The 27,923-nt window shown below is 47.5% G+C and overlaps 1 protein-coding gene across 4 annotated transcripts; it reads left to right on the top strand.

Moving 5' to 3' along the window:
* Positions 1-199: 199 nt before the first annotated feature.
* On the top strand, positions 200-27,923 carry AFG3L2 (AFG3 like matrix AAA peptidase subunit 2). 4 transcript variants are annotated; one of them, XM_033439451.2, is made up of 17 exons: positions 200-434; positions 4,220-4,319; positions 5,068-5,145; positions 7,158-7,264; positions 7,402-7,554; positions 9,555-9,629; positions 12,776-12,897; positions 14,619-14,892; positions 16,521-16,658; positions 17,180-17,333; positions 18,296-18,403; positions 18,497-18,622; positions 19,292-19,402; positions 21,739-21,854; positions 23,224-23,424; positions 25,011-25,205; positions 27,284-27,923. In XM_033439451.2, the coding sequence occupies exons 1-17, from the start codon at positions 318-320 to the stop codon at positions 27,521-27,523; spliced, it is 2,415 nt and encodes an 804-aa protein (XP_033295342.1). In that variant the 5' UTR covers positions 200-317; the 3' UTR covers positions 27,524-27,923. The 4 variants fall into 4 exon arrangements, with proteins under 4 accessions (XP_033295342.1, XP_033295341.1, XP_033295346.2 ...); XM_033439450.2 differs by having other exon boundaries at positions 12,773-12,897; XM_033439455.2 differs by lacking the exon at positions 200-434 and having other exon boundaries at positions 4,276-4,319; positions 5,068-5,144; positions 7,156-7,264; positions 12,773-12,897.

The following is a 27,923-nucleotide window of genomic DNA, read 5'->3' as shown; positions in this document are numbered from 1 at the left end:
CCCTCTGAGCTCTTCCCCTCAAGCCCCGCCCCACCCTCTGAGCTCCTCCCTCAGGCCCCGCCTCGCCATCTGAGCTCCTCCCCTCAGGCCCCACCTCCGCCCTGACCCTGAACGCTACGGAGGCGGGGCCGCGGCCCTGCCCGAGGGCACGCCGCCGTGCGGCTGACGTCAGCGCGCCAGGGCGGGGCGGGGCGCGAGCAGACGCAGAAGAGCGTGGGGTGGCTGGCGAGCAGTCCAGCGGCCTCAGCTCCGAGAGTGCACGGCCGTTTGCGGCCGATCGCTCGTCAGCGCCCGGCCCGAGGCACGCGCCGGCGGCCATGGCGCACCGGTGCCTGCTGCTGTGGGGCCGGGGCGCCTGCCGGCCCCGCGGGCTGCCCCCGATGCTCGTGCCTGGCGGCCGCGCGGGCCCCACCGAACGGCTCTGCCTGCGGACGGTGAGTCCGGTGCCCCTGGCCCGCTTCCGGCCGGCGACCCGCTTCCGGCCCGGCGCCGGGAGTCAAGGTCACGGGCCCTGCTCTCGCCGTGGGTCCCCGGCCCGGTTGGAGACGGACCTCGGAGCGGCGGGGCTGCCCTGGGCCCGGGAGGCCTGCGGAGCGGAGCGCGTCGGGAGCCGGCGGCGAGGGCTCGGGGGTGGGGCTGTCGCCGCCCGGCGGACACGACGCCTAATAACCGGGGTCGTTAACGGTGTCCCCCCCAGAGGGGCTCTGCTTTGCCGTCGTCAGGGCCGGGCTCCCAGAGCCGATGTCGGCTGTGCCCGCGGCGCACCCGCCTCGCGCAGGTTGACCACGACCGCGCACGTAGCCCCGGGGGTGGTGGGCGAGGCCTGGGGTCAGTCGCCAGATGCCCTGGAGGAAGTGTTCTCAGTCTTTCCACAGAAAGGGCAGTGATACACCTGCATTCCTGATGTTTCCTCCTCGGAGACCCCTTGCCAGCCAGGGTTATTCGTCTTAGTCTCTTACTCAGAATGGCTGTGCACTAGGCCTTTTTTCCGTTTCTTGCATTACATCCATTTCCCCGTCTTACCTTCCTCGGTTCCTCTTTTGTCCCTTGTGAATATTGGACTCAGACATGTAATAAGCAGGTAGGGATGTGCCTTGTGAGTTTGCAGGTTTTTTTGTCAGGAATCTTATCTAAAAGGCCTTTCTTTCGAGTGGCACTATAGTTTCCGTGAATCTTCGATGCTGAGGTGTAAGGAAGTCTCCTGCTTGTGTAGGTCGGTGCCACATATTCCCTGGTACTGCCCTGAAGATCTGGGTGGGGACGCCAGGTAGTGACTGTAATGACAGTAATGACTGCTACCTGCAAGGGATGCTGAGAGGACAGATTTTCCTCTGCGTTTGTGCATCTGTTAAAAGTCTGTTCTCACAGTGAGGTTCCTGGGGAAAAGATTTTGATGTGTGGTCTCAGGTATAATCCTCAAAGGATTGAAACTGATGCTTCACAACTAAAAAGTACTCACATCATCAGACATAAAACCTAATTCTCTAAATTGGGGTCCTCTGTACTTAAATTTTGCAAATTCATAATCTTTTATATGTATTATTCTTTGAATGGGCTTAGATTAGATAGAGGAAAAAAATTTAATTGATGGTTCTTTTGTAGAAAATAATCTCATTATTAAATACAGTCACGGGGGTTATTGCTAGAGGTATTCCAGGTCAGCGCAATTTGAAGAGAGCCTAAAGGGGGCTGATTTTTCAGCAAGCTAATAATGTTTATGGAGCACATACCGTGTACCCATTTCTGTACTTTATTGTGATACAAAGACTTGCTTAATATGGTGTTAATAAAGAACCCTTGCTCTCAAGTAGCTTTCAGAATGATTGGAAATGATAATGTAAACCTGGGTATTGCCACACAATTTTAAAGGTGCTTTTCCGTATATTATCACATTTGACCCTCACAGTAGTATCCCTGGGCATTCGTCGTTTTCTCCCACTGCAGGTACATGACTGTGAGTCTCCTAGTATCATGAGATATGTTGAAGATCATCATGCAAAAAATCAGATTTCCAGCTTAACCAAAATTAAAAGTTTTGACACTGTTTGCCTGGTGAACTGTGAGTCTTTCAAATTCCAGGCTAGGTGCCACTTCCCTGTGACATGCCTAGGTCCCTTAAACATGTACCCACTTCCTTCTCTGTGCCACCTCTGTACCTTTCTACTTAAGGTTTTGTATTGTTGCACGTGCGGTACCGTCCTGTAATTGATTTGTTCCCAGGACTCTTCCTTACTCTTCCGAGTTTCTTCGAGGCAGCACTGGTTCTGGTCCCCCTGTGGGCTCCCCACTGCTTGGCAGCACCTGGCCTGGAGCAGATATTCAGTGACTTGTTGCCCTGTCCAGCTTGGATAACAGGTCTTTTCAATCCACACCCGTAATGGATTTGGCATTGGAAAATATTTATTCACATATGACACACTCTTATCCATTATCAGTGGTTATTTCTTGGGCCAAGTGTTCCCAGCCGTCAGGGAGGGCCCAACATAACAGAAGCTCCAAGTTCTCTCAGACCAGCATTGCTGTCTACCAAGAACCGTATCAGTGTTTCTGTCCTACTTTGCTATTAATTGTGTAATAATTTGGAATTAAATCAGCTCATTCTTTTTTGGTTTTTAGTTGATTATTTAATCCAGATACCATAAAATCCACCGTTTTCAAGTGTACTGTTGGGTGGTTTTTAGTATATTCGTAAGTTTGTGCAACCATTACCATTATCTAATTCCAGAACATTTTCATCACTCAAAAAGAAGCCCTATAACCAGTAGCAGTCACGCCCCATTTCTCCCCAACCATTCCTCCAGCCCCAGGCAACTACTAATCTACAGTCTCTGTGGATTTGCCTATTTTGGACATTTCATATAAATGGAATCATGTAATATGTGACCTTTTGTGTCTGGTTTCTTTAACTTAGCATAATGTTTTCAAGGTTTCATGGTAGCATGTATCAGTACTTCATTCCTTTTTTATGGCTGAATAAAATTCCATTGTGTGCATATACCACGTTTTTGTCTGTTCATCATCAGTTGATGGACATTTGGGTTGTTTCCACTTTTTGGCTATTATGAATAATGCTACTATGAACATTCATGTACAAGGTATTGTGTGGACGTGTGTTTTCAATTTTCTTGAGTAGGAGTGGATTTGCTGGATCATGTGGTAACTGAACTCTACGTTTAACATTTTGAGAATGCCAAACTTTCCCAAAGTGGCTGTACCCGTCACCCCAGCAGTGCACAAGGGTTCCAATTTCTGCAGATCCTCACCAACACTTGTTATTGTCTCTCTTTTTTATTATGGCCACACTTGTGGATGTGAAGTGATTTTATATGGTTTTGTGGTATTTTATTTTTCTCATCAGACCATAAAGGAGGCAAGTTAGGATGGATACTAATGCGGATGAACTTCACTTTAAACATTCTCACCTGTATGTAAAAGCTTGTCCTAAAAAATGGTGGTGAATTTTCACTTTTCAGAAGGATAGAATTACTTGAACTTTTCCACTGCCAAATTTAGATATAGCCCCTCAGTGGACCTTGCCGTTGATTGCTTTTAATTGTGCACCTAAATTTAATAAGGAGCTTGTTCAGTTTGTTTACATTATACTCTGACTTATATAGGTAGTGTTTACAAACAATTTTTAGCAACATGTTATTTAAAGCAGAGATATATCTGTAAAGGGACTTGTCAGGATGACAGTATATCAAATACCTTTAGCAAATGTTACTAGTACAAGGACTATCAGTGACATTGGACCATAACTTTCTTGTCTTTGAACACAGATAAATTTTGTATTGTGTTCACAAGCAGCATTGTTCTGTAATTTCAGGTAAATGACCTTGTAGTGTGATAGACCCTGCAAGTGAGGCAGCCGATGTTCCATGTCGGAGTTTGCCTTTTGAATGCTACAAATTAAGTAAACAATGCCAGAGTGAATGTGTTGGTAGAGAATCGTAATCGGGCTGCAGCTCTTAATTAGGTATGATTTGAAGTACTCTCGTTTTCTGGGCGAAGTGTGTGTCTCCTAGTTCTTGCTGGACTAGAGCGGCCCAGGGCTGGACAACCCTAGTCCTCCCTCGGTGGGGGGGCCGTTCTATGCTAGTCTGTAACTGCCTGTTGAAGGGAGAAGCATTTCATCCACTTGGTGGTATTAGGAAATGAAGCTCTTTTCATTCTTACTTTGATGTAACCTTCATGCTTTTATTTATATGTTGTGTTGCAGCTTTATCGATATGCTACAACTGAAGCAAAAACCAGCGGAAGTTCTCTTCTGACAGATGTGATTGCTGCTTATCAGAGATTCTGTTCTCGGCCTCCAAAAGGTAAACATTCAGATGTGACTGTGACGGTGGACAGTCTTGTGACAGAGACTCGCTGTCAGCGGGTGTTGACAGGGCAGGTGCAGAGGCGTTGTTTCAGTTGATTCCTAAGTCATGTCTCCTCTTACAACCCACCCCACCTCCTCCTGTTTGATTGCAGTGATGACAGTGTGTCACCTTCAAATGTGGCACCTTTGTCGGTAATGAGGTGGGCAGGCCAGTGAGACCTTTTCCTCTGACTCCTCGGGGTTGTGAGCTGTATTATCTAGACTTTGATTTACTCCCTACACAAGCAATGTTAAACTTCTAGCTTGTGCTTTTTAGTGATGAATCAGCTGCTTTAAAAACAAAGAGCACGGGCTTCCCTGGTGGCGCAGTGGTTGAGAATCTGCCTGCCAATGCAGGGGACACGGGTTCGAGCCCTGCTCTGGGAGGATCCCACATGCCACGGAGCAACTAGGCCCGTGAGCCACAACTACTGAGCCTGCGCGTCTGGAGCCTATGCTCCGCAACAAGAGAGGCCACGATAATGAGAGGCCCGCACACCACGATGAAGAGTGGACCCCACTTGCCACAACTAGAGAAAGCCCTCGCACAGAAACGAAGACCCAACACAGCAAAAATTAATTAATTAATTAATAAACTCCTACCCCCAACATCTTCTTTAAAAAACAAAACGAAACAAAGAGCACGTACACAAAACTTGATGAATTTTAGTTTGAGGATATGTATTTTTTTCCTTTTCTAACAGGATTTGAAAAATACTTTCCCAATGGGAAAAATGGAAAAAAAGCTAGTGAACCTAAAGAAGTTATGGGAGAAAAAAAAGGTACCTTTTCAAAAGATTATATTTGAACTTACTGTTTTCCCCTAATATATGATGTTGCTGATAGTTTTCACTGAACAAAGAAAATCTTAAGTCAGTCCTGAAACTGTAGTCTAGGAGCACATATAAAATTCTGTTTCATTTTATCTTAATTTTCTGCTCATATTTCTTGTCATTTTTCAAATTGAATTAATTGGAGGTTACCTTAGAGATATTGGCTGGTCAGTATCAGTCATATCTAACTGCATATTTAGTAAGTACATTTGGCACATGTTATCAATACATGCAATTTACTTGACGTGTATTGTGAGTGCAGTGTTTTTCAAGTTGTTCCTCAGAGGCTTATCTTCCCTTAGCGACTCAGAGAGGGTTTGTCAGAGCCAGCGGCTTGGGGGCCTGTGTGTGTGCCAGGCCCTGCTCCCCTTTCACGTGTGGTAGCACTTAGCACAGTGTCCGGCACGTGCTGGCATTCAGCTGGCATCGTTTCCTTCTAGGGAAATATAAGGAAAAATAAAATACAGCCTTTGTTTTTAAGTGAACTTGGGTCTCGGAGGGACAAATACATGCTAAGAGAATGTGGATCATGAAAGCCAGGCCAGAGCCGAGGAAGGACCAGTGCTGTGTGGGCTGATGGAGCGCTGGTGACCGGGCGACTTCCTGTTGACCTTGGTTTGGGGCTGATTAATGGTGATTGGTCCACTTTTTAAATATAACCTATTGGGTACCTTTTGCATATATGTTACTTTGTCCTGGAGTACATGGGACATCGTTCAACAACTTTAGAAATGTGCCTCCTCTTTATTTCCCAGGCCTGGGCGTCTTAGGGATGGGCTTGCCTCTCTGAGACCCTGCCTTACTTGAGATAGGGGTGCGGGAGCTCCCTGTGTGCATCTCGGAGGGGTGAGCACGACAGGAAGCCCAGGCCATGAGGCCCTGCAGGTGACTGGGTGCTGAGGCCTCCTGGCCTGCACAGTGAGGGGGTGGCTTCCCAGGAGTTGAAGATGTCAGAACAGTATTTGTGGGTCTTTGAAAGGATGGAGAAGTGGGGGGAAGGGAGAGTATTAGTGACTGTATTAGTTTCCTAGGGCTGCCAGAACAAAGTTCCACAACTGGGTGTCAGAAGCAACAGTATGTCTCTCAGTTCTGGAGGCTGGATGTCCAAGATCAGTGTGTCGGCAGGCGGCAGGGTTGTTTTCTTCTGAGGGTCGTGAGGGAAAGGTCTGTTCCAGGCCTTCTCCTTGGCTTGTAGACTGCCATCTTCTGCCTGGGTCTCTTCATATCGCCTTTTTTCTGTGCATGTCTGTGTCCAAATGTCCCCTTTTTATAAGAACATTAATCATATTGGATTAGGACTCACCCATGTGACCTCATTTCAACTTGTGTATTTTGGTGAAGACCCTAAGATCACTGGGGAGTAGGACTCCAGCAAATGAGTTTGGAGGACACAGTTCAACTCATGACAGTGACTAATTTCAGATTCTTACCAACAGATTTTATGGGGATGAAGTGGGTTTGTTGTTGGTAGTGGTGGTTTTGTTTTTGGCCAGTTATCAAAATCATGTCTTTCCTGCAGAAGAAACTGTTAACAGTGTTCACTTCAGGGCTTGGGGCAGGGCAGGGGCACCTACTTTTTACCTTCAGGTGGGAACTCAGGAGCGTGCTCATGTGCACTCAGATCCCAGCTCTGTCACTTGCTCAGTGTCACTGAGCACTTCACCAGGTGATCAGCAGGCATGTCAGCCCCTTTCTTATCTGTAAGATGGGCAGAGTCATGTGTCTACTGGTCCTTGGGTAAGTGTGCAGCTCGTGAGACTGTGCGTGTGAAGCGCCAGGAGCCTCCCTGAGGGCTACCCCTCTCTCTCTTAGTCTCAGGCTTCCTCATAGCACTTTGTTCAGTAACTGATCAGTTGCCATGTGTTTTGCAATAAAACTTTATTAAACGGTATTAATGAAAACATTGCTGAGAGATAGGAAATCCTGCCATGCCACTGTACACACTCTCTGTCTGTGAACAGAACTGAAGCCAGCGGCTGCCCCGCGTCCTTCTGGAGGAGGAGTTGGTGGTGGTGGAAAACGAGGTGGGAAGAAAGACGATTCTCACTGGTGGTCCAGGTTCCAGAAGGTTTGATTCCACACTGTGTGGTTGACGTTGGGGCTCTGGGGTGGCATTCATGGCATTGGAAGGGATTTGCATCCAGCACAGTGTAGACCGTGTTGTTACATTGCATGCTTCACAGAAATGTCTCCTTTCTTGCCCAGGGTGACATTCCATGGGATGACAAGGAATTCAGGATGTACTTTCTCTGGACCGCCCTGTTTTGGGGAGGAGTCCTGTTTTACTTCCTGTTCAAGAGCTCCGGGAGAGAAATCACATGGAAGGACTTTGTCAATAACTATCTTTCCAAAGGAGTAGTGAGTATTGTGTGGGCCTGCAGGCTGCAGGGGTTCAAAGGGTGGGGTTCAGATGAGGCCAATAAAATGATAAACAGCCACCAAGTTAGCCAGGCTTGTTCGCCATCAAGTCCCGTGTTGGATTTTTCTAATGCTGGAAAGTACTGCAACCAAGGAACCTGTTTGTTTTGACCCAGCAGTCCCCAAATTTACCACGAACTCCTTTTATTTCTTTTCATGCTAGAGCCTCGCTTTGGAGCCACTGCTCCTGACTGTTGCTCTGGCGTCCCTGTCTGTTCCCATCATTCCTCTTGTGCCCTCGGGTGCCTCTCCTCCCTGCACCTTTCCCAGCCTCTCCCAGCTCCTTTACACCTTCACTGCTTGTAATGTCCTGTGGGCCTGGAAGGTGAATAGGTGAATAGGTGACTCAGTGTTCACAGCGAGAGCCATGGGCTCTGAGTGAAGGCCCGGGCATGAGCTTTGTGCCCCCGGACTGGGTCTTTGCCCAGTGAGACCCTGTTTCAGCTCATTTAAGATGCTGTGGATTGTAAGGCACATGTTATTTTACATGTTACTAAGAAAGATTGAGTGAGCCGCCAGTGAAACTATGTAATACCATCAGTTGTCAACATGCATCAGCAATGTCTGAGAGGTTAAAATACGAAAAATAACCATCTTAGAATTGATGAAGTAAAGTGATAGTAAGAGAACAAGCATTAGGCCTGCTCTGTAACCTTGGGGAAATGATTTAAGCTCTCAATACTGGATTTTTCATCAATGAAATGAATAAAATAAAAATATTAATACTTACAAAATATAAAGAATCTAAAATTATTTTTAAAGGTTGTACAGTAAGGTGAGGATGGAAAAAATGGAAACGATTATCTACTCAGATTTTTGAAGCAAGTGAGGCTCTCACATGTGTGATTCCCAGGTGTCGTGAGGAGCCTGCTTTCTAAGAAGTGATTCCTGTCCTTCGAGTATGGGGACAGGTCCTGGCTCTGTAGCCACTTCTCCTCCTGACCCGCTGGTTCTCTGCAGTCAGTCTACCGTTGCCCCAGCAGTTTTATGTGGGATAGAGTTCTCTAGTCAGTCCTTTCCAGATGGTGAGCCCCCATTCTGGTTCCTCCTGGAACCTTGCAGGCTCCCTCACTTCGCATATTGGGCTCGTACCTTCCAGACTTCCTGCCAGAGCAGACTTGACAGCGGCAGGAAACAGGCCCCCCCGAAAGTGCTCCACTCCACAGCAGCCAGAGGCCTCGGGGTGAGGTGTGCAAGCGATCTTTAGAACCCTGTGTAGTTAGGAGCTTGCAGGAAAATCAAGTTTAAACCATTTTATACCCTAGAGGGGCAGAAATTTAAAAGTCTTTTAATAGCAAGTGAGGACAGTAGTGTTTTGGAGAGCGATTTTGCCCTACAGCCTAGCTGGACTCTGTTTATCTACAGGTACGTATCCCAGGGAAGTTCTTGAAGATGTGTCCAGATGGTATACACAGGAATGTTCACAGCAGCATTGTTTGTGATGGGGGAGCGTTTGAAACAGTCTGAATGTCTGTGAACAGGAGAATGGACCAATAACTTGGGGTGTACTTATAAAATGGGGTACCCTGCAGAACTGACATGTCAGCAAGGAAAGACCTTACAAATACAAGGACAGAAGAAAAAGAAAGTTGTAGAAAAGTACATGCCAGATGAGACCATTTTTAAAGTTTAAAAACAGGCAGAAGTGAGTGTCTGTTTAGGGTTGGGTCTCTGTGGCCTGGGACCAAGCCCTGCTTTGGGGTGGCCAGCACCCGCTGCAGAGAACGGCCACCTCTGGGTGACTGGGGGCTTCAGCAGTGTTTGTGATGTTTTCTTTCTCAAGCTGGAGTGGGGAACACGGGGAATCCTTACGTTATCTTCTTTCTTTACTTTATATTCTTTTGTGTGTCTGAAATACAGGCATTTCAGATGAGCTTAAAAGAATATCTCAAGTCTTTGTGTAAATTTATGTTTGAATATTTAACTTCTTAAAATTCCAGGTAGACAGACTGGAAGTCGTCAACAAGCGTTTTGTTCGAGTGACTTTTACACCAGGAAAAACTCCTGTTGATGGGGTAAATGATTTTATTAATTGATGTGAATTAGCTGTAAATTAACTTTTCAGATGTAAAACTGAAAAGCAAGCATTCCCTCACATTGCGGTAGCCATGTACACTGGCCGCGTCGGAACTGGGCAGCGCAGCAACCAGGATCCTTACTAACAGTGAGGATGTGAACGTTGTGTCCGTAATGTGTGCAGGGGCTGGGCAGTGGTTTTGGGTTTGGTTTGGTTTGGTGATCACGTTGGCTATTCATTTAGAAACCAGTGTGTGAAATCTAGTTTTCAGTATTCCAGTATCTATGATTTTTCAAGACTGAGAAAACAGTTGTTTGATTAAGAAAAAAAATGTTAAAATCTGAATTGCTTATGTCTTAAGACAACTTTTGTCAAATCAGTTTAAGAAGCATTCTGGTCATATCTCTCCCAATTGTTTTGTGATGTTGTATTATTTTAATTTCCATTTCTGTTCTTATTTAAAAAAAAACATTTGTATTTCTTGTCCAACCAGTTTGAAATGTGTTCCAGAGACCCCAGAGTGGGTTGAGGGGATTATGGGGGGGAGGGGGGGAGGAGGCAGATGAGGTTCCCAGGTGATTCCCAGCCCTCCTGGACCCGACCCCCAGGCCCACTCCTAGCCCCTGGGCATCCTGCGACCTTACAGCTCCCCTAGGGCCAGCCCTCTTCCAGGCTGCATCCCTTCTATCTCAGGATGCCTTCGCTTCACCATTTCATCATCATCCTGCCTGGATGGGGCAACATTTAAGGAAAACGAGAACTGTTGGTGATCATGTCTCTGATAACGTATCAATAAATATAAGAATATCTGTAACGTCATAGGACTTTCGTATTTCAGTCACTGTTAGGAAAGTTGTTTGAATTGTCTTAATCCCCCCCCATTCTCTTTATCTTATGATGAAATGTTCATTAATAACCATGCTACTTTTTTTTTTCTCAGAACTGTTCCTCAGACTTTTAGTGCTGGGAATTAAATTGGCACTCCCTTTCAAGAGGACAGTTTGGCAGTGTATTTATCAGCAGTTTTGAAAGTACGCATACACCCAGTAATTTTGCTTCAGTAATAATCCTAGGGAAATAATTAGGGATGCATGTAAACGTGTCTGTGCAAGGATGTACTCCAAAACATTGTTTATAGGGCAAAAAATTAGAACCATATAAACAGGCCCATTAGGCCCCTGGTCAGCAGTAGCGGCTCCTCACGTCCCTCTTTAATCGCCTGCTGGGGCTCGGCTCTCAGTAGGGCTTGCTCCTCCCTGGGGAGCAGTTTTTACACTTAGTACTGGCATGCACGAGCGTTTTCGTATTGAAATTAGTACCATCTTATTTTAAATTACTTTGTATCACTCCTTTATATTACAGTTAAGGTTTTATGTTGATTTCTTTTCAAAATTGTGCGTATTTCAAGATTGTAAAAGGGGTATTTTGAAACCTTGAGAAAACAACATCAAAATTGCTAATAGTGTTTATCTCTGGATATTGAGGTTATGGATGCTTTTTATTTTCATTATGTTTGTGTTTCCTTAGTTTTTTACAGAGAATATGTATTGCCTGTTTAATAAAGACTATTTCAAGCTTTCGGAAATGGGTATAAGATTTTGTGTCCAACTGCTTATGGCATAGTGATATTAATTGCTGTGCTGTGCTGTATAAGCACAGGCTTTGGAGTCTGACACACTTGGCCTCAGATAAGCTCTGCTCTTTACTAGCTCTATGGTCTAACCTAACTGAAGCCTCAGTTTCTTTATCTTTAAAATGGGAGTGACACTAATGCTCTTAGGGCTTAGCTCTCAAATGAGATTGTGTAGGTCAGTGGTGGTTGTCAAACCTCAGTGTGCATAGGAATCACCTGCAGAGCTGGGACCCACCCCAGAGGGTCTCACCTAGGTCTTGTCCCTAGAATTCCGTGCTGCTGGGCCTTGGTCCACCCAACTCTCTGATGTGAGGCATCATTTAGCTTGTTGCCCCATTGGTGGTGGGAGCCAAGTTGGCGAGTGTTCTGTCATTGACACATTTGGGGCCTATAACCACAGGAATCGTGTAGCTTTGTCTGTGAACAACTTACCGAGGACTATTGTTATAGAATATTATACAATTTACTCGCCGTCTTTTGTTTTTAGACACGTGGAGAGAAACACCACAGTGACGGCGCCCACTCAGTAACCCTGGTGGTGGAAGGGTTGCGGGGACATGTTGCTCTTGTCTGTGTACATGTCTCAAGTGTCTGAGGTTTACATGTTTTTTAGGCGTTTGCAGGTTAGAGGAGGAACAAAGTCTTTTGGGGCTGTGCAGTGCAGCTGATGCTTGCCGGGTGCTGGGAAGAGGGGCCAGTGTGTGGGGAAGCTCCAGAGGTGGGAGTGGTTATGTCGGAGAGCCGGTGTGGCCTGCTGGTTATTGTCGCTAGCCCTGGAGCCAGCCTGCCTGGGCTCAGAGCCACCCACTTCCTAGATGTGTAACCGTGGGCGGTGGGGTCACCCCTGTAGTTTTGTCCTCTGTCAAACGGGGACAGTAAATGCCAGCACAGTGGGGAACCCTGTGCTGGTGGGGAGCATCGCCATTGCCTCCAGCCCTTCGGGTGTCCCTCCCTAGGGTCCCAGGAACTCCCAGGTCCAGTGACTGGAGGGTATTTCTGTCCCATTGGGTGGAGCTGCCTCCTGGCGGTCGGTGATAGCACCTCCTTCTGAGGACCCAGGGCGTCGTGGTGCACCTGGGGATGGGAACCATCCCAACACTGAGAAGTGCCATCACTGCCGCAGGCTGGTGTTTGGTTTGGGACCAGGCAGCTAAGAAGTTCCTGAGAAGTGGACAAGAGGAAAAGGATGCTTGTTTGTTTCTGAAAAGGGTTGTCTTTTCAAAGAGAGTTTTCATTTTTCGAGTTTACAATTTTAGGACTGTGGAGGAATGCTGCTATAGAAATGCTTACTGGTTGAGGCTTGTCAGGGGTTCTCACTGAGTGAAGCTTAGTCACTGCATTGTTAAAACAAGTCTTGTTGTTATTGTTAATATTGTATATTTTTAATTTGTAAATTTGCAGTATTTCTGAAAAATTCTTGGAAAGTTGAACCCTTTGTGAATTGAATCCTTTGTTTCCTCTTCATTCCCCTAACAAAATTAGGATATTTTGTTTTTCTGTCCTTACAGCAGTATGTCTGGTTCAATATTGGCAGTGTGGACACCTTTGAGCGGAATCTGGAAACTTTACAGCAGGAATTGGGCATAGAAGGGGAGAATCGGGTCCCTGTGGTCTACATTGCTGAGAGTGATGGGTAAGAAGCGTGTCTGTGAACACAGGAGGCTGCCTGTGCTCCCGGGGCTCACTGTGTATTCTGTCAGCAGGGGGCAGCGCATCACACTTTATATTCTCAACAGGCCTCTCAGTTCGGCCAGAGTTCTTTTCAACCATTAGTAACTTACTAGTTTGCTGGAGACTGGTTGATTTTCTACATGTTAATGTTTATCTTGATTAAGCAGTAGTTTGGGGTTAATGTCCAATGCACCGTTCTTGAGTAGGAGTTTAGCATAAAGAGCCCATTTGTGTTAAAGAGTGGCATTCCCACCTTTTAACTATCCTTTACATTTATATTTCACAGAGTTTGCAGGATTTTTAAGTAATGCTTCTTCCTCTCTGGTCAGAGCTGCTTCTTCCCTTAAAGGTTATTTGTCTTTAGAAAGGCCACTTCAGGTCTGAATCTTTCGGGAACAGCTTGTTGATTTCAGGAGTTGCTTGTCTTTGGGCTTATTTGGGGATACATGGCCTTTGAGTGCTCACACATGGACGCCCTGGTAGATCTCCTGGTGGTGACCCCATTTGCATTAAATGCAGAACGCCTACCTTGATTTAGAGTTACGAGTTTGAGAGTGAAAGTAGAAATAAAGCTTAATTTTTTTGTACATGTAAGAGAGCGGAGAAAGGGGTAGCTAGCTTGTTAATTGAGCTGATGGTCTTACTCGGCCTCAGGGACTCTCTTGAGTCTTGGTGTATGTAGACCTGCAGTCTACTTGCAGTATTATTAATAGATCCAGCTAGCTGCCGAGATTATTTCACACGTGATGCAATATATCCCTTGGTCCCTGAGGTTATCATATAATTACTTAACTTTATAGGCTGGTCCTGAAACATTACACAAAGTTTTGTTGCACCATTCCTTAAACCTGTTTATTTTTTTTCTCCAGAAATAAACCAAAGAGTAAATTGTTCATGGTTTAAATGCTATAGCAGCATTTAAAATTTTATAATAGATGAAAAGTTAGAAAGCTAATCCTGGTTTTATTCTTGTTTTGTTTTTTACCTAAACCATGTACCAGGTTTTGACCTAAATTTCTTAGGGTAAGTTAAACTAAATTGCATTATGTTACCCAGTATAAGTATATGTCTGTGCCTGTAGTTGTGTGGAAATTGACTTTATTAAGACAAACAGAAGGCAAAAGGCTGTAAGTCACCCGTGAGCTGCTCCCGCCAGGGCAGGCATGGGTTGGAGGGCACCCCTGCCCCTGGGTCTCTGTGAGCCTGCACGAGCCGCCCAGAGACAGCTTTCACCACTGTTGCCTTCGCAAGGATTGAATATTTGGAAGACATCTCTTCAGAATAAGTTGATGCATTCCAATAAGAGAACTGGAATTTCTACTCAGGCTAACACCAGAATCATGTTAAAATTGTTAAATGAGCAATTTGAACGAAATTTCTTTGAAATTTTGATGTAGTGATAGTAAATCACAGGTCCGTCCTGTGCATAAATGGTGGTTCTTGAGGTAGGAATAAAGCACCACTGGACAGCGTACGTGTTGAGAACAGGTTTTTCTTTGGTCTTTCTGAGATTCCCCTTCAGTGATACTGACACACTAAGAGTCTCCTTGTGCCTCAGATGTACCCGGATAGCCCGGTGTTGCACAGGCAGAAACCGTGTGCAGTTACGGGGTGGCGGGTCCCTCGCAGGGCAGCCGAGCCAGGGCCGCCCGCCTGAGCGCTGCGCTGTCGTGTGGCCCCCAGCTCCTTCCTGCTGAGCATGCTGCCCACCGTGCTCATCATCACCTTCCTGCTCTACACCATCCGGAGGGGGCCGGCCGGCATCGGCCGCACGGGCCGGGGCATGGGCGGACTCTTCAGTGTCGGAGAAACCACTGCCAAGGTCCTAAAGGACGAGATAGATGTGAAGTTCAAAGATGTGGCGGGCTGCGAGGAGGCCAAGCTAGAGATAATGGAATTTGTGAATTTCCTGAAAAACCCAAAGCAGTATCAAGACCTAGGAGCAAAAATCCCAAAGGTAAAATGAACTTTCAGAAGACGGTTTTCAGCTCATTAACCCAAAAATCTTCTGAAGTATTTCTTGATCTCTGAAGTTACAATTTTATGGAGTTTGATTACTTATAAAGTAGCTCTTTTTCTCTCCTTCCTCCATCTTAACTTACTAGTCTCCATTTAACTTGCGCGTCTCTTCAGGTCGGCTGTCCTGCGTGGATGTGTCTTCTTGCAGGTAGCGTGTGTTCCCGAGAAAATGTGTGTCCTCTCCCCTTGGTTTGCTTCCTTCTCCCTCCAGGGCAACTTAGACACCCCTCTCTCAGCAGCCCCCAGCACACTGCCTCTGCTGTGACCTCGCTATCCCTCTCTCAGCACCATGAGCAGGCCTGGCCTGGAACTCAGGTTCATGGCCCAGGACTCTGTGGAGGACAGACCTTCCCCCGCCCACTGCGCACCACGGGTAGCCTTGCCCATCTTTGTGTCCCTAAGGCCAGGCTCAGGCATTAAGTAAATGAAGAGAAAATGTTTAACTAATTCTTTTAAAAACCCGTTAATAAAGTTTACTTTAAAGGAGTCCTTTGTAAAGGGAATCATCATTTTCTTGATTTCATGTCCTGCCTGCCTCCATGGATAAAAAGTCACATTTTATAGTTTTATAATTTGCTATACTTGTGTACCTGTTCACATCATACTTAGGCATCTCTACGACTTAAGTAATTACAGTGTTTGAGCAAACAGTATTCTTTTTAAGTTCATCATTGGTTATTAGATTTTTACTTCATTTGTGAAATTTAAAGGAAAGAAAATAAGCACAATGTAAGTTGGAAGTGTGATATTTGTGTCTCCTTGAATTATTGAAGTAAACATCAGGCAGTTTATTAGTAGATTCCCAGCTTAAGTCACCCTTTATATACTGTTAGGTCTAAAAAGCAACACTAAAAATCTTAAAAAGTAAGAGAAGTATTTCAAATTTCACATTCTTACCAAGTTTTTTTTTTTTTTTTTTTTTTTTTTTTAGGGAGGCAACTTTAGTGAAGAAGGCCATCAGCCCAGCTTTTATTTATTTAGTTAGTTATTTATGGCTGTGTTGGGTCCTCATTTCTGTGCGAGGGCTTTCTCTAGTTGCAGCAAGCGGGGGCCACTCTTCATCGCGGTGCGCGGGCCTCTCACTATCGTGGCCTCTCTTGTTGCGGAGCACAGGCTCCAGATGCACAGGCTCAGTAGTTGTGGCTCACGGGCCCAGTTGCTCCGCAGCATATGGGATCTTCCCAGACCAGGGCTCGAACCCGTGTCCCCTGCATTGGCAGGCAGATTCTCAACCACTGCGCCACCAGGGAAGCCCCCCAAGTTTTTTAAAACAGTATAGTCTCTAATAGTCTTTTCCTTTCTCTTCTCACTAATATAATTACTTTCTCTATGTTTCTCTAATATTTCTTATATATTTCTCTATATTTCTCATATAATTTTTTTTCTTCTTACTAATGTTATTAATATTCTTACTAATATTACTATCATTGTTCACATGTTTAAGAAATATTTAGTGTATATCACTAAAATTTGTAGACAGATTTATACCTTGGAATTATTTATGGATATGTAATTTATTTCTCTGAAATTCTAGTCAAATGTACTTTCTCTTTTTTGTATCTGAAGGGTGCCATTCTCACCGGTCCTCCAGGCACTGGGAAGACACTGCTGGCGAAGGCCACAGCCGGAGAAGCCAACGTCCCTTTCATCACCGTTAGTGGATCTGAGTTCTTGGAGATGTTTGTCGGTGTGGGTCCAGCTAGAGTAAGTCTCACCTCACACTGTATTAACTCAGCAGGTCAGAAGGTGGGCGCAGGGCCCCCGCTGCCATGGTCTGAGGGTGGGGCGACAGCTGGCTGGGCTCGGGAGGGTCATGCCTCTGCTGTGTGTACACGTTGCTGGGTCTTTGAGTAAGTGTCTGCTGTTACTGCTTGCCTCGGGCGTGAAGGGAGCCCAGGGTGGTTGGACTTGTAAACTGAATACAAACTTTACAACTCTACCTGTTACCTTTTAGTAGGATAAAGATATGTAGTGTCAGTTTGCTGGTGTTCGTGCTTCTTACATAACAATAACTGATGAGCTTTTAGAAATAATATTTGCTCACCTTACATAAGTTTCCCACCGTTTGCCATGTGACTTCTTTGCTGCTTGTAACTTTTTAAATTTGTACTGTACAGTGAGTGACACAGGATGGCCTTCCTGGGGGACAGGAAGCTTGATGTCTGTTTTATTGGGAGGATAGCACTCACTTGTCAAGTGACTCCAGTGCTTACATTTTCATCCAGGTCCGTGACTTATTTGCCCTTGCTCGGAAGAATGCCCCTTGCATCCTCTTCATCGATGAAATAGATGCCGTGGGAAGGAAGAGAGGAAGGGGCAACTTCGGGGGGCAGAGTGAGCAGGAGAATACCCTCAACCAGCTGCTGGTGGAAATGGATGGTGAATGTTCAAGTCTTTTGTGTTTTGAACTGTGCTTTCTAATTGTTCTTCATGTTTCTAAAATAAGAGTCCTGTGCTGATGCAGAGAGCAAAGAGAGATTCTCTAAAATAAACAACCCCTATCGAAGGGCTCTTTTATTCCAGTACAGGTAATAGCAAAAGAGTCTTGCCTGGCAGCCTGCTGTAACTTAATACTGGTGTTAAGATGGCATTTGTACCTGGTGCCAAATAAAAGAAAAACTGGTGAAATGCTTCACTAAAGAATCATAATCTCATTCTCAAACCATTTATGATTCTGAAGGATCAGGAAAATCCATGCGTTAGCAAGTGCGAATTTGGCAGATTTTGAGCGGGTCTGCATTTCTGGGCCGGGTATGGGAGCCAGACTGAGGAGGTGGGGCTGCTCCTCGGCTCTGCGGAACCCCGTGCACAGCAGAAACTACCCTGGGGGAACGGGCCAGGCTCCTTCAGCGCCAGGGTCCTGGGGGTGATGGCTCTGTGGCCACGGCATTGCCGTTTGAGAAATGGCCAGTCAGACGAGCAGGCTGAGCCTGCAGAAGAGGTTGGAGGTGGGGTGGTGCCTGCCTTCAGATACGCAGTGAGTGGTCCCTGTGGCCCAGGGAGTTCAGACACTTCCTTTGCAAATTTAACCTTACTGATTTTTTAAAACTTTCTAAAGTTGACAACGTAATCTACATTTCTAGTTACATAAATTTAAATCTTTGGTAATTTGTCTTTAGTAGTTGATCCTTAAATCTTTAAGTCTTGTACTGTATATGACTTAATCATTAAAGACAAGATGAATAGTAAGAAAAATCATTAAGTTTGTGACTTAAAAAATCACTAGATAATAAATAGAAAACTAAAGTAGTGTGTCTCGTGCTCATACGTTCTGGACAGGCATGCTGTCACCTTCCTCCTCACGGCATTTAACAATGGTGATGCCTTTGTTCTATTTCCAGGCTTTAACACAACGACGAACGTGGTCATTTTGGCGGGCACCAACCGACCAGATATCCTGGACCCTGCACTGATGAGGCCGGGGCGCTTCGACAGGCAGATCTTTATCGGTGAGATGGTTTTCCCTGGATTCAGGCCAGTTCTTGTGGGGAGGGGTGCAACTGTTTCACTGTTTTTTTTTTCCTTAAAAATAATTTCTCAAGGACCGCCGGATATAAAAGGAAGAGCCTCTATTTTCAAAGTTCACCTCCGACCACTGAAACTGGACAGCACCCTGGAAAAGGAGAAGCTGGCAAGAAGACTCGCATCCTTGACCCCGGGGTTTTCAGGTGGGTGAGCACGACCTGCTGTTGTGTCTACAGGATGTGACCCTTCCTTTCTTGTTCCCTCTCTCCCTTCTTCCAAACTTAACATGAAATAGAAGGGACCATCTATCTACAGCCTGAGAAGGCTATATACACGGGCACAGGCACCTTCAATGTCCCAGGAGCCTGACTTTTTAATATTTTTTGTTGAGCACATACATTGTGTTATGGCCTATTTGCGTCCCTATATACTTTCTCTGTAAGGTTAGTTTACAGAGACCTAAGGATCTAGGAAGCTTTTGGCAAGCTTCTCATGTTTAACTTTCGTTGTTTAACTGAATGCATTAGGTCATTTTAATGCCTATGTATTTCATTATATTTCAGCAGATTGCCCAATATCCGCTTAAGTCACTTTCCCAACAGAGATGGTGGAACTAAGTTGATGGGCATTTTAAAGTGCTGTCTTAGTTTGCTGTCATTGCACAGTCTCTAAAGGTGGAGGGCTGCCTGTGGGCATCTGTCTACTACTGATACTTGCAGCGTGCATTTCAGGGGCCGGGTTGTGCCAGGTAGGACTGAGCGCTACTGACTGCTGCTGGTGGACGGTTGGCCCGGGTTCCCTTCTTCACAATGTGTGACCAGTGAGCTCAGGTGTATTTGGCAGGTGAGCCGTTGTGTGTGTCCCTTTCACAGGAGCCGATGTTGCCAACGTCTGCAATGAAGCTGCTTTGATTGCTGCGAGACACCTTTCAGATTCCATAAATCAGAAACACTTCGAACAAGCAATTGAACGAGTAATTGGCGGTAAGGCAGCTGGTGGGACCCACGACCAAGGGCGGATGGCGTGAGTTTGAGGCCAGGGCATGTATCTGCCCAGACCTGGGGCTCAACGGCACCCTGTCGGATGGGTCTGAGACGCCACCCTCATTTTGCACGGGCGGCAAGCAGGGAGGTGTCCTCCCCTGAATTATAGCAATCTAGTTTTTCTAAAACACTTACAACCTCCCTGTTTCCAAAAATTTCATCGCATGAGTTAAATGTGCTCTAAGCTAGATATAGGTGATGGATGAACAGCTGTAACAGTGTTTGACCGGGAAATGCTCACCTGTCGAGGAGGGTTGGCCAGTGATGTGTTTTCCTTGCTTTCTAGAGAGCTTATAGTTAATACTGTTAAAAAGATAACTAGCAGTTCGAGAACTTGGGCATTCAGAGGAGGGAATGGCACAGCGCTGTGCTCCAGACACAGACACGCAGTTCTCATGCCCCCAAAGCACAAGAACCCCCGGCTTGTCACAGGATTTCCCTGTGACAAGGAATGGCCAGGCAGGCTCCACGGAAGAGCGGGCTTTAAACTGGGCTCAGGAGGAGGGGATGTGGTGTGAACGAGGGTGAGCGGAGGAGCAGTCATGGCCTGTGCCTCAGGGAGGGAGGTGAGTTGCTCAGACTCCTTCCTGTGGAGGGAAGACAAAGTGGAGAGAGGTGTTGAAGCCTAGATTTTAGCAAGCCTTGAGTGTTAAGCTTAAGAGCTTTTTTTATGTTGTTTTACGGCCAGTATTGTACTAACACGAGTTTTCCTGAGCCACTGAGTAACGGGATAGTCAGTGATAGCTCAGGAAGATGCATCTTTGAAGAAGGGGCGCATCTGGAGGCAGAGCCCCTACTGGTCCTTAATGTGTGGTAGCGGACGTGAGCGTGGGAGCCCCATGGCCACAGGTGGGAAGGGCGTCCTCGGGGCCGCTGGTTTGGTGGGAAGTGAGCCGGGGCGGGATGTCCCCGTGAGGTCCTGCGCATGGCCGTGGTTCCCATGGTGCGGGGTGGGTGAGGGCACGGGCCACACAGCCGACAGCCGAGGGGGAAACGGCTGTCAGCAGACTTTCCGAAGCTTGTTTTGTGCCACAGGCCTGGCAGGCTCATTAGCAGGTGAGACAAGGAGTAGGTGCCACTGCAGGGGGGCCGGGGGGGCAGTTGTAGCGGTGCCGAGTGAGTGACTGGACCGTTTGAGATTCGTTAGGGAAAAGAAAAAGTCTAAGATGTTAGAGTTGTGAGTGGAATTAAAAGACCTCACTGTAAACACAGGAGAAGACTATTTGTGTTCTTTTAGGTCTGGGGGAAACGGGGGAGGGGGGGTGTTTAGTAGGAAAGTGAGTTTGTGAAAGAGGCCAGGGCAGTGGGTGGGGCAGAGCCTTGGCCCTGAGGGGCACGGACGTGCTCTTCACGCTCTTCACGCTCAGCCGCTGGGGCCAGCACACGCCCTGTGACGGGATCGTGAGCTGAGGAGGGAAAATCCTGTGACAAGCTGGGGATTCTTGTGTTTTGGGGGCATGAGAACTGCATGTCTGTGTCTGGAGCACAGGGCTGTCCACCTGCCCTCTCCCCACCCACTGGCGGCTCTGCGGCGTGTGCTTGTCCTGGGCCGAGTCCTCAGGAACACAGTTCGCCCTCTTTTCTTTTTCAGTCTCCCAGACTCCGTAACGTGTTACCAGTTGAGAAATTCTCAGATGAGTACCTGGAACACGAGAAAGCTGGTGTCACCTGTGAGCTTTGTATCAGTGCAGACTACAGCCCAGAGGTGCGGGCGAGCTCCGCGTCCGCCTTCATCCAGGCTGGAGCGGGGGTCCTTCAGTTCTGGCAACACGCGGGCCGGCTCGGGGGCACCTCCTCAGGGCTGCTCTGCGGCTGCGGGCTGCTGCCTCTCATGGGCCTGGCTCTCCTCCCACCCTCGTGTGCCTGCCTCCTCGGCCGGTCCTTGTCTCCCCCTACTTGGTGATTCCCGATGCCTAGACTAGGCAGTGAGCTCTTTCCAGATGTCTTCGTTTTCTGTGAATTTTATGTGTCAAATTGACCCTAGTGCTGAATTTTACTTTGCATTTCTGTTTATTTCTCAAAACGAGATATGTGACTTGAGTGGGAGAGTAGGAGAAAGTGGGCCTCGGGTGGGTAGTGAATGCGTTTTGCGGTGGTTGTATATTTTGAAGTTGATGCTTTGCTTTGTTCTGCCCCTGATTGGGAATATTCCATGGTCACAGGCAGCTTGGTCTCTGAGTCACGATTTAGATGAGACGCTGTGTGGTATCGTGTAAATCTCTTTTGATGTCGGTGTCACTAAAGCAGTGGGTTTTGTTTTCTGTTCTGTATGTCAGGCTTAGAGAAAAAAACTCAGGTTCTGCAGCCCGAGGAGAAGAAGACAGTGGCATACCACGAGGCTGGCCACGCAGTTGCCGGCTGGTATCTGGAGCACGCGGACCCCCTCCTGAAGGTGAGGCAGTTGTTGTGGAACAGACGGTGGCCACACTGGGCCACGTGGCAGGAACATCTGCTGATGGTGTTGGGGTGAAGGGGTCACGCAGATGAGTTATAAAGTTTGGAAAGAAAAGTGTGCAGAAGCTGGAGGGGTTCACTCTGGAAAAGCAGTTGCTACCGTGGGTCAGGCTTGGGCGTCTGGGGCTCTCTTGCCCAGGGGGTTTCCCTGACTCCACAGAGAAAAAGGCAAGCCACACACCCTGGAAATACTTGTAGTACGTGTATATGACAGAGGACGTGTACCTGGAATACGTGAAGGACTCTTAAAATTCAGTGATAGGGAAACAAGCAACGCTGTAAAATAATAGGCAAGATATATGCGCATGTACTTCCCGAGAGAAGGAATAGGAATGGGCGCTAGGCGCATGAAGATACCAGATGCCCTAAGTCACCGGGAGGTGTGGGTGGAACCCTGCAGAAGCTCCACATGTCCCGAGGTCAGTCCAGCTGGACCCCATGCCTGCGGGCGGGCACCTGACCCGGGACAGCCACCGTGGAAACCAGCTCGGCAGTTTCTCATAAAGGTGACAAATGCTTCCAATACAACCAAACGGTTCCAGTCCTGTGTGTTTACCCAAGAGAAATAAAAACATGTCCATGGAATACTTTTACTGCTTTATCCGTAATAGCAATAAACCGGAAAGAGCCCCGAAGTCCCTCAAGAAGGAGTGGATGTTTGGTGTGTTTACCCAGTGATTGCTCCGCGGCCATAGAGCTGAGTGCACTGTTAACACAGCCAGCAGTGGGGGTGGGTCTCGGGGACAGTCACACAGACCAGACATGGTGAAGTCCGAACTGTATGAGGCCATTTACGCACAGTTCTAGAAACTGCAACTCATCTGTGGGGGCAGGGGAGGGGATTTCGGGGAGACGAGGAAGATGTTTTGTATTTTGGTTGTGGGAGGAGGCTGTTTGTCAGAACTCACTGAACTGTAACCTGTGACTGGGAGCATTGATTGTAAAAATTAAAGGAATCTACTCAGTTGCAACAAGAGGACTAGAAAACTGAAGGCTGCTGGCCCCTCTGCCTCCTGGAAAGCGGGGCAGGCGGGGCCGGCGTCAAGTCTGGAGGGGTTGCCAGTCAGCAGCAGCCCTGTTGTCAGGACTGAACACTTTCAGTTGAGTTTTATAAGAGACAAGAAATACTTTATAGACCTCTCGGGTGAGGTTACCCTAAGAGAAAATGCTCTCCTGGACGGGCCCTCCCACCCAGCTCCTCAAGCCGAGGCTGTGGTGCTTTCCTCTCCAGTGAGTCTCCCTGTGGCTCCACATCAGCCTCCAGTGGCCGCGTCTGTCCTCAGCGCACCGTGTGTTCTCCTTGTCAGGTGTCCATCATCCCTCGGGGCAAAGGGCTGGGCTACGCGCAGTACTTACCCAAGGAGCAGTACCTCTATACCAAAGAGCAGCTCCTGGACAGGATGTGCATGACTCTGGGTGGCCGCGTGTCAGAGGAGATCTTCTTCGGGAGAATCACAACCGGCGCTCAGGACGACTTGCGAAAAGTGACTCAGAGTGCATATGCCCAGGTGAGTGTGGGCGGGGTCGTCTTGCATCCTCACCTGCACTAATGGCTCTGGAACAGCACTGCTGTTTGACTGGTCTAGGCTTTCCAGGCAAGGGTTACTTCTTAAGAGAAATCCATTTTAGAATGATCAAAACTTAGGAAAAGAAACCCTTGTTTTGAGAGTTCGGTCTTTCAGGTTTATTACTAAGAGTGTATAAAGCACATCAGTAGAGTTTACATTCAGGTACAAGCCTGTGGGATCCCGCGTGGACTCCCTGGTGCCTGTCCCTTCTGGTCCTTTCTGCTGACAGCAGCCATGCCCCTGTTTCCTTTAAGTTTATCACGGGCGCCTCCATCCCCAGACAAGGTCATTTTGCTGTCGGGGAACTTGATGTCAGTGACTTTCTTTGGGAACTCCTTTTATTCATATGTCAGCTCTTCTAGGCCTGTTACTTTCCCATACCTTTCATTTTTCTTGGGACTTCCCTGGTGGTCCAGTGGTTAAGACTCCAAGCTTCCAATGCAGGGGACGCGGGTTATATCCCTCGTCGGGGAACTAAGATCACATGTGCCGCGCAGCACTGCCAAAAAAAACCAATAATTTTTCTTAGGGCATTTGTTTGTTGGGGTTGTTTGCTCTTGTGTCCTTTCTAGTTTAATCTCCATTTTAAAAATAACTGTAATGTTTTCTTTTTCTATTTCCTGCGTTCTAGCACCTCATCTAAATTTTCTGATTCTGACTTAATGTTATTCTTTCTTATTTTCTATCACCTTCCTGATTTCGGTTAGCCTTTTCTGAAGTTGTGGGTAACAGTTTTCATCTGTATTATGGACGTCTCTCCATTCCACTTCCCTTATCTGTGTAGACATTATTCTGCTCCTTTTTTCTCATAACAACTTTGTAAGGGATTTTTCTGTTGCCCACTTTACATGAAGTTTGTTTTCCTGATCTCTTAGGAAGGAGGTGGATTAAGACAGTTTTTCTAGTTTTACGGTTTTAGTGTTTCCTGCTGTTTTCATAAACTTTTAAAAAACGTGACTTCCTACTTTCTGATCTGTTCCTGCTCCCCTCTTTTATCTGCGCCTTCTCTTTTCTGGTCAGTTTGGATTTTACTTCCACAGCTTCTTCTTAATGTGGGGTTTTTGTGTGGTTAGTGTGGGGGTCTCATGGGGTGCAGGCTGGGCCCTGTGGACTCAGGGAGAATGCCAACGCCCCTCGCAGGTTTCTGGAGCCCGGGAGGCACGGGAAGAGCCTCTGGGCGGCCTGGGTGGTTCCTCCCATCTGTCGGATGCTCCTTGCCTGTCCTCACCTCCCCCCATGCAGAGCGATTTCAAGCAGGTCTCGTCACCATTGGGGTTTGTCCTTGCCCGTTTGCCGCCTGCCTTGTAGATGTTGCCTGTGGGTCTCTGGTCTTGTCCTCCCAACCTCCATCTACACAGAACACCCTGGTCTACTTGGCCGACTCAAGGCTGCCGTGTCGTTGTTGCGGGTTAAAGAGTAGTACTGCAGTGAGGTGTGTGGATTTCATGTCAGTGGATTTGCTGCCATTTTATAAAAACCTGTGAGCAGAAATGGATGCCCACCACTAGTCACGCATTCTTTTTCAGATTGTTCAGTTCGGCATGAATGAAAAGGTTGGGCAAATCTCCTTTGACCTCCCCCGTCAGGGGGACATGGTGTTGGAAAAGCCTTACAGCGAAGCCACGGCCAGACTAATAGATGACGAAGTACGAATACTTATCAACGATGCTTACAAGAGGACAGTCGCTCTTCTCACAGAAAAGAAAGCAGATGTGGAGAAGGTGGGTGCCGGCTCCACCAATGATTCTCTGCACGGTTTTGCAGAAAGAGTTGAGACTGATGGCTTGACTGGTTGGTTGGTTTGTAGATGCCGACGTCCCCTGTGCTTGTTAATCCCAGGCTCCTTCCTCCATCCTGATGCTGTGTCTGCTGTCTCTGTGGGGCTGGGGGGATGTGGGAAGAGCAGCAGCGGGCATGATCCCGGCTCCTGGTTCTTAGGAATGTGAGCGCGGGATTAACAAAGTCTGTTCACGACACCAGACACACAGTTGAACCTGCAGTCACCCACCAAGTGCTTCCAAATGCGGAGCCCAGTGGCCTGATTGGGATTGACCACTGCTCTTCACCTCCAGAGTAAAGAGGTAGTGGAACAGCAAATGAAAGAATTAGCCAAACTAGATATGTAGGACCTTTGCTTAATTATGACCTTCCATGAACAAACATTCTTTTTATCTTCCGTTGTTGTGCCTCATTTGATAGCGTTTTCAAAAGGGAGGGAGCCTTTCTAATTCAGTCGGTTTTTTGTATCCAGTAAACTCTTAATTATTCAGAATCCATGCAACCAAACGGAGAATCTTCTGTCTTTTAAATATTCCACACTCTCATAATAAAAGCACAGGTGAAAAGTCTTCTATAAAGGACTGATAGAGAAAAAAGCTATTCTAAGATGATGCTGTCCGATCAGCAGATCTTCAGAGGAGCCCACTGTGAGCTGTGCCGGGCAGAGCCCGAGGTGCCTTTTCACAGAGCACAGGGTAGGTGGGAGGGGCCTGCAGCAGGGGCTCCGATGGGAGAGGGCAGAGAAGGCTGACATCCACCCTGACGGCTCATCAGGCTACAGTGAACATGGGGAGGAGAGGAGGACTTGCTGTGTGGGGCCCTAGTGAGCGAGGAGGGGGTGCAGAGGGAAGCACAGGGTGTCTGGGGACTCCAGAGCTCTGCGGGAAACACAGCTCTGGAGCTAGAGGCGCCCTTCATGGAGATCTCATCTGGCCCCTGTGTTTTATCGTCAGGAGTACTAAAAGAATCTGGAGTGGAAATGCTTAAAAACTCATCATTAAAGGAGCGAGCGGAAGGGACTTCCCTGGTGGTCCAGTGGTTAAGACTCCGCGCTCCCAACACAGGGGGCCTGGGTTTGATTCCTGATCGGGGAACTAGATCTCGCATGCCGCAACTAAGAGTCCGCACATTATAACTAAGACCCGGTGCAGCCAAAATAAATAAATAAAAATAAATCTTTAAAGAAAAAAGATGCCAAAACTTAAAAAAAATAGAGTGGCAGCAGGGTGCCATCTCCAGGGGGACAGTCAGAGGCCAGTGCAGAGGCAGCCATGGGTGTGTTTTAACTTCCTGAGATGGTGCCGTGGTGGCAGCAGAAGTAGAAAGGCAGTGGTAACAGTGAGCGGGTCTAACGTGACCCTGTTCCCTGTCCTCCTGACACCGTCCCTCACTTCCCCACTCGTAGTTGGCAGGGGTCCCTTTTTCTGTGGCTGTGTGTCATGTCAGTCTTGTGGTTCAGCCACACAGAGACCAGAACTTCGAGATGCATATTTTCACGTTAATCTCCTGCTTCATATTGTGTCTCTGCCTCATTTGTCTTTATTTTTGTCAGCCACCTTTTAAAATTTCCCTGTTTCCACCCTTTCCCCCACCCCCACCCCCACCCCCACCCCCAGTCACTTGCATCACTTCCTCACACTTCCTGGCAGGATTTCTTTCTGCTCTGTAAGCCAGAGGGAGCTCCTTCCCTCTTTGGAAGCAGGTGGGGCCCAGGGACACTGCGTCTGGCTCTCCTCCCCGAGGATGTCCTTCTGCGGTGTCAGGGACAGAGCTCCCCCACTAAGTCCAGGGCACAGTCACAGGCCACATGGATGTACCACACTGTGCAGCCACGCCCTTCGTGGGGACACGTGTTTTTCCAGGACTTTTGCACATCTTATTCTAAAGTGACATGACAGTGAATATCTCTTTTCAGTGGTCCTAAACTGTTTTTTGGAAGGGGGTTGACTGTAAATAGGAGGTGATGAGATTGGAGAGACGTTGCTGGGTGACTGTTTAACCACAGGTGTTCGCATTGCAGGTTGCTCTGCTCCTGTTAGAGAAAGAAGTGTTAGACAAGAACAACATGGTGGAACTCCTGGGCCCCAGACCGTTTGCAGAAAAGTCTACATATGAGGAATTTGTGGAAGGCACCGGCAGCCTGGATGAGGACACCTCGCTGCCTGAGGGCCTGAAGGACTGGAACAGGGAACGGGAGGTCTCAGAGGAGCCCTCGGGCGAGAAGGCCGCCAGCCAGGTCCAGGGTGCTGGCCCTGTGTAGCCAGAGCTGCGCCTTCAGAGCTGTGCTCGGCCTCATGACACAGTGGGAAGTGGGGTGCTTCGTCCACGGCCTCGGAAGTCACCCGGGTTGCGGGGGAGGGCACGTGCCCCAGCCTCGGGCTCTCCTGGTCTCTGTCCCCGTCAGGTGGGGGTCCTCCTGCTGTCACCTGCTCTTCACTCCCTCCTCCCTTCAGTCTCCCTCTGTGATGGGCTATGAAATTAGGAATATTTTCATTGATTTAATATTTTAAAGATGGAATCCGGGTCACAAGTTGCTGTTTTGTGATGGAATGGTTTTCTACAGAGAGCTGTAACATACTTAAAAATATGAATGTATTGTGTAAATACGGCTTCTTTATGTCAAAAATAAAGTGTAAACACTGCACTTTTTTTCTCCTGAA

The sequence above is a fragment of the Orcinus orca genome, chromosome 15 (genome assembly GCF_937001465.1).
Source record: "Orcinus orca chromosome 15, mOrcOrc1.1, whole genome shotgun sequence".
NCBI lineage: Eukaryota > Metazoa > Chordata > Mammalia > Artiodactyla > Delphinidae > Orcinus > Orcinus orca.
The sequence above is the reverse complement of the archived record's forward strand: the minus strand, read 5'-3'. Positions and strand labels throughout refer to the sequence as shown.

Bases quoted from the DNA above. Each gene is read 5' to 3' on its own strand.
- AFG3L2 (XM_033439450.2), top strand. From the start codon at position 318: ATGGCGCACCGGTGCCTGCTGCTGTGGGGCCGGGGCGCCTGCCGGCCC. The intron at 7,555-9,554 runs GTGAGTATTGTG...TTAAAATTCCAG, and splicing joins ACTATCTTTCCAAAGGAGTA to GTAGACAGACTGGAAGTCGT. The intron at 23,425-25,010 runs GTGAGTGTGGGC...ATTCTTTTTCAG, and splicing joins CTCAGAGTGCATATGCCCAG to ATTGTTCAGTTCGGCATGAA.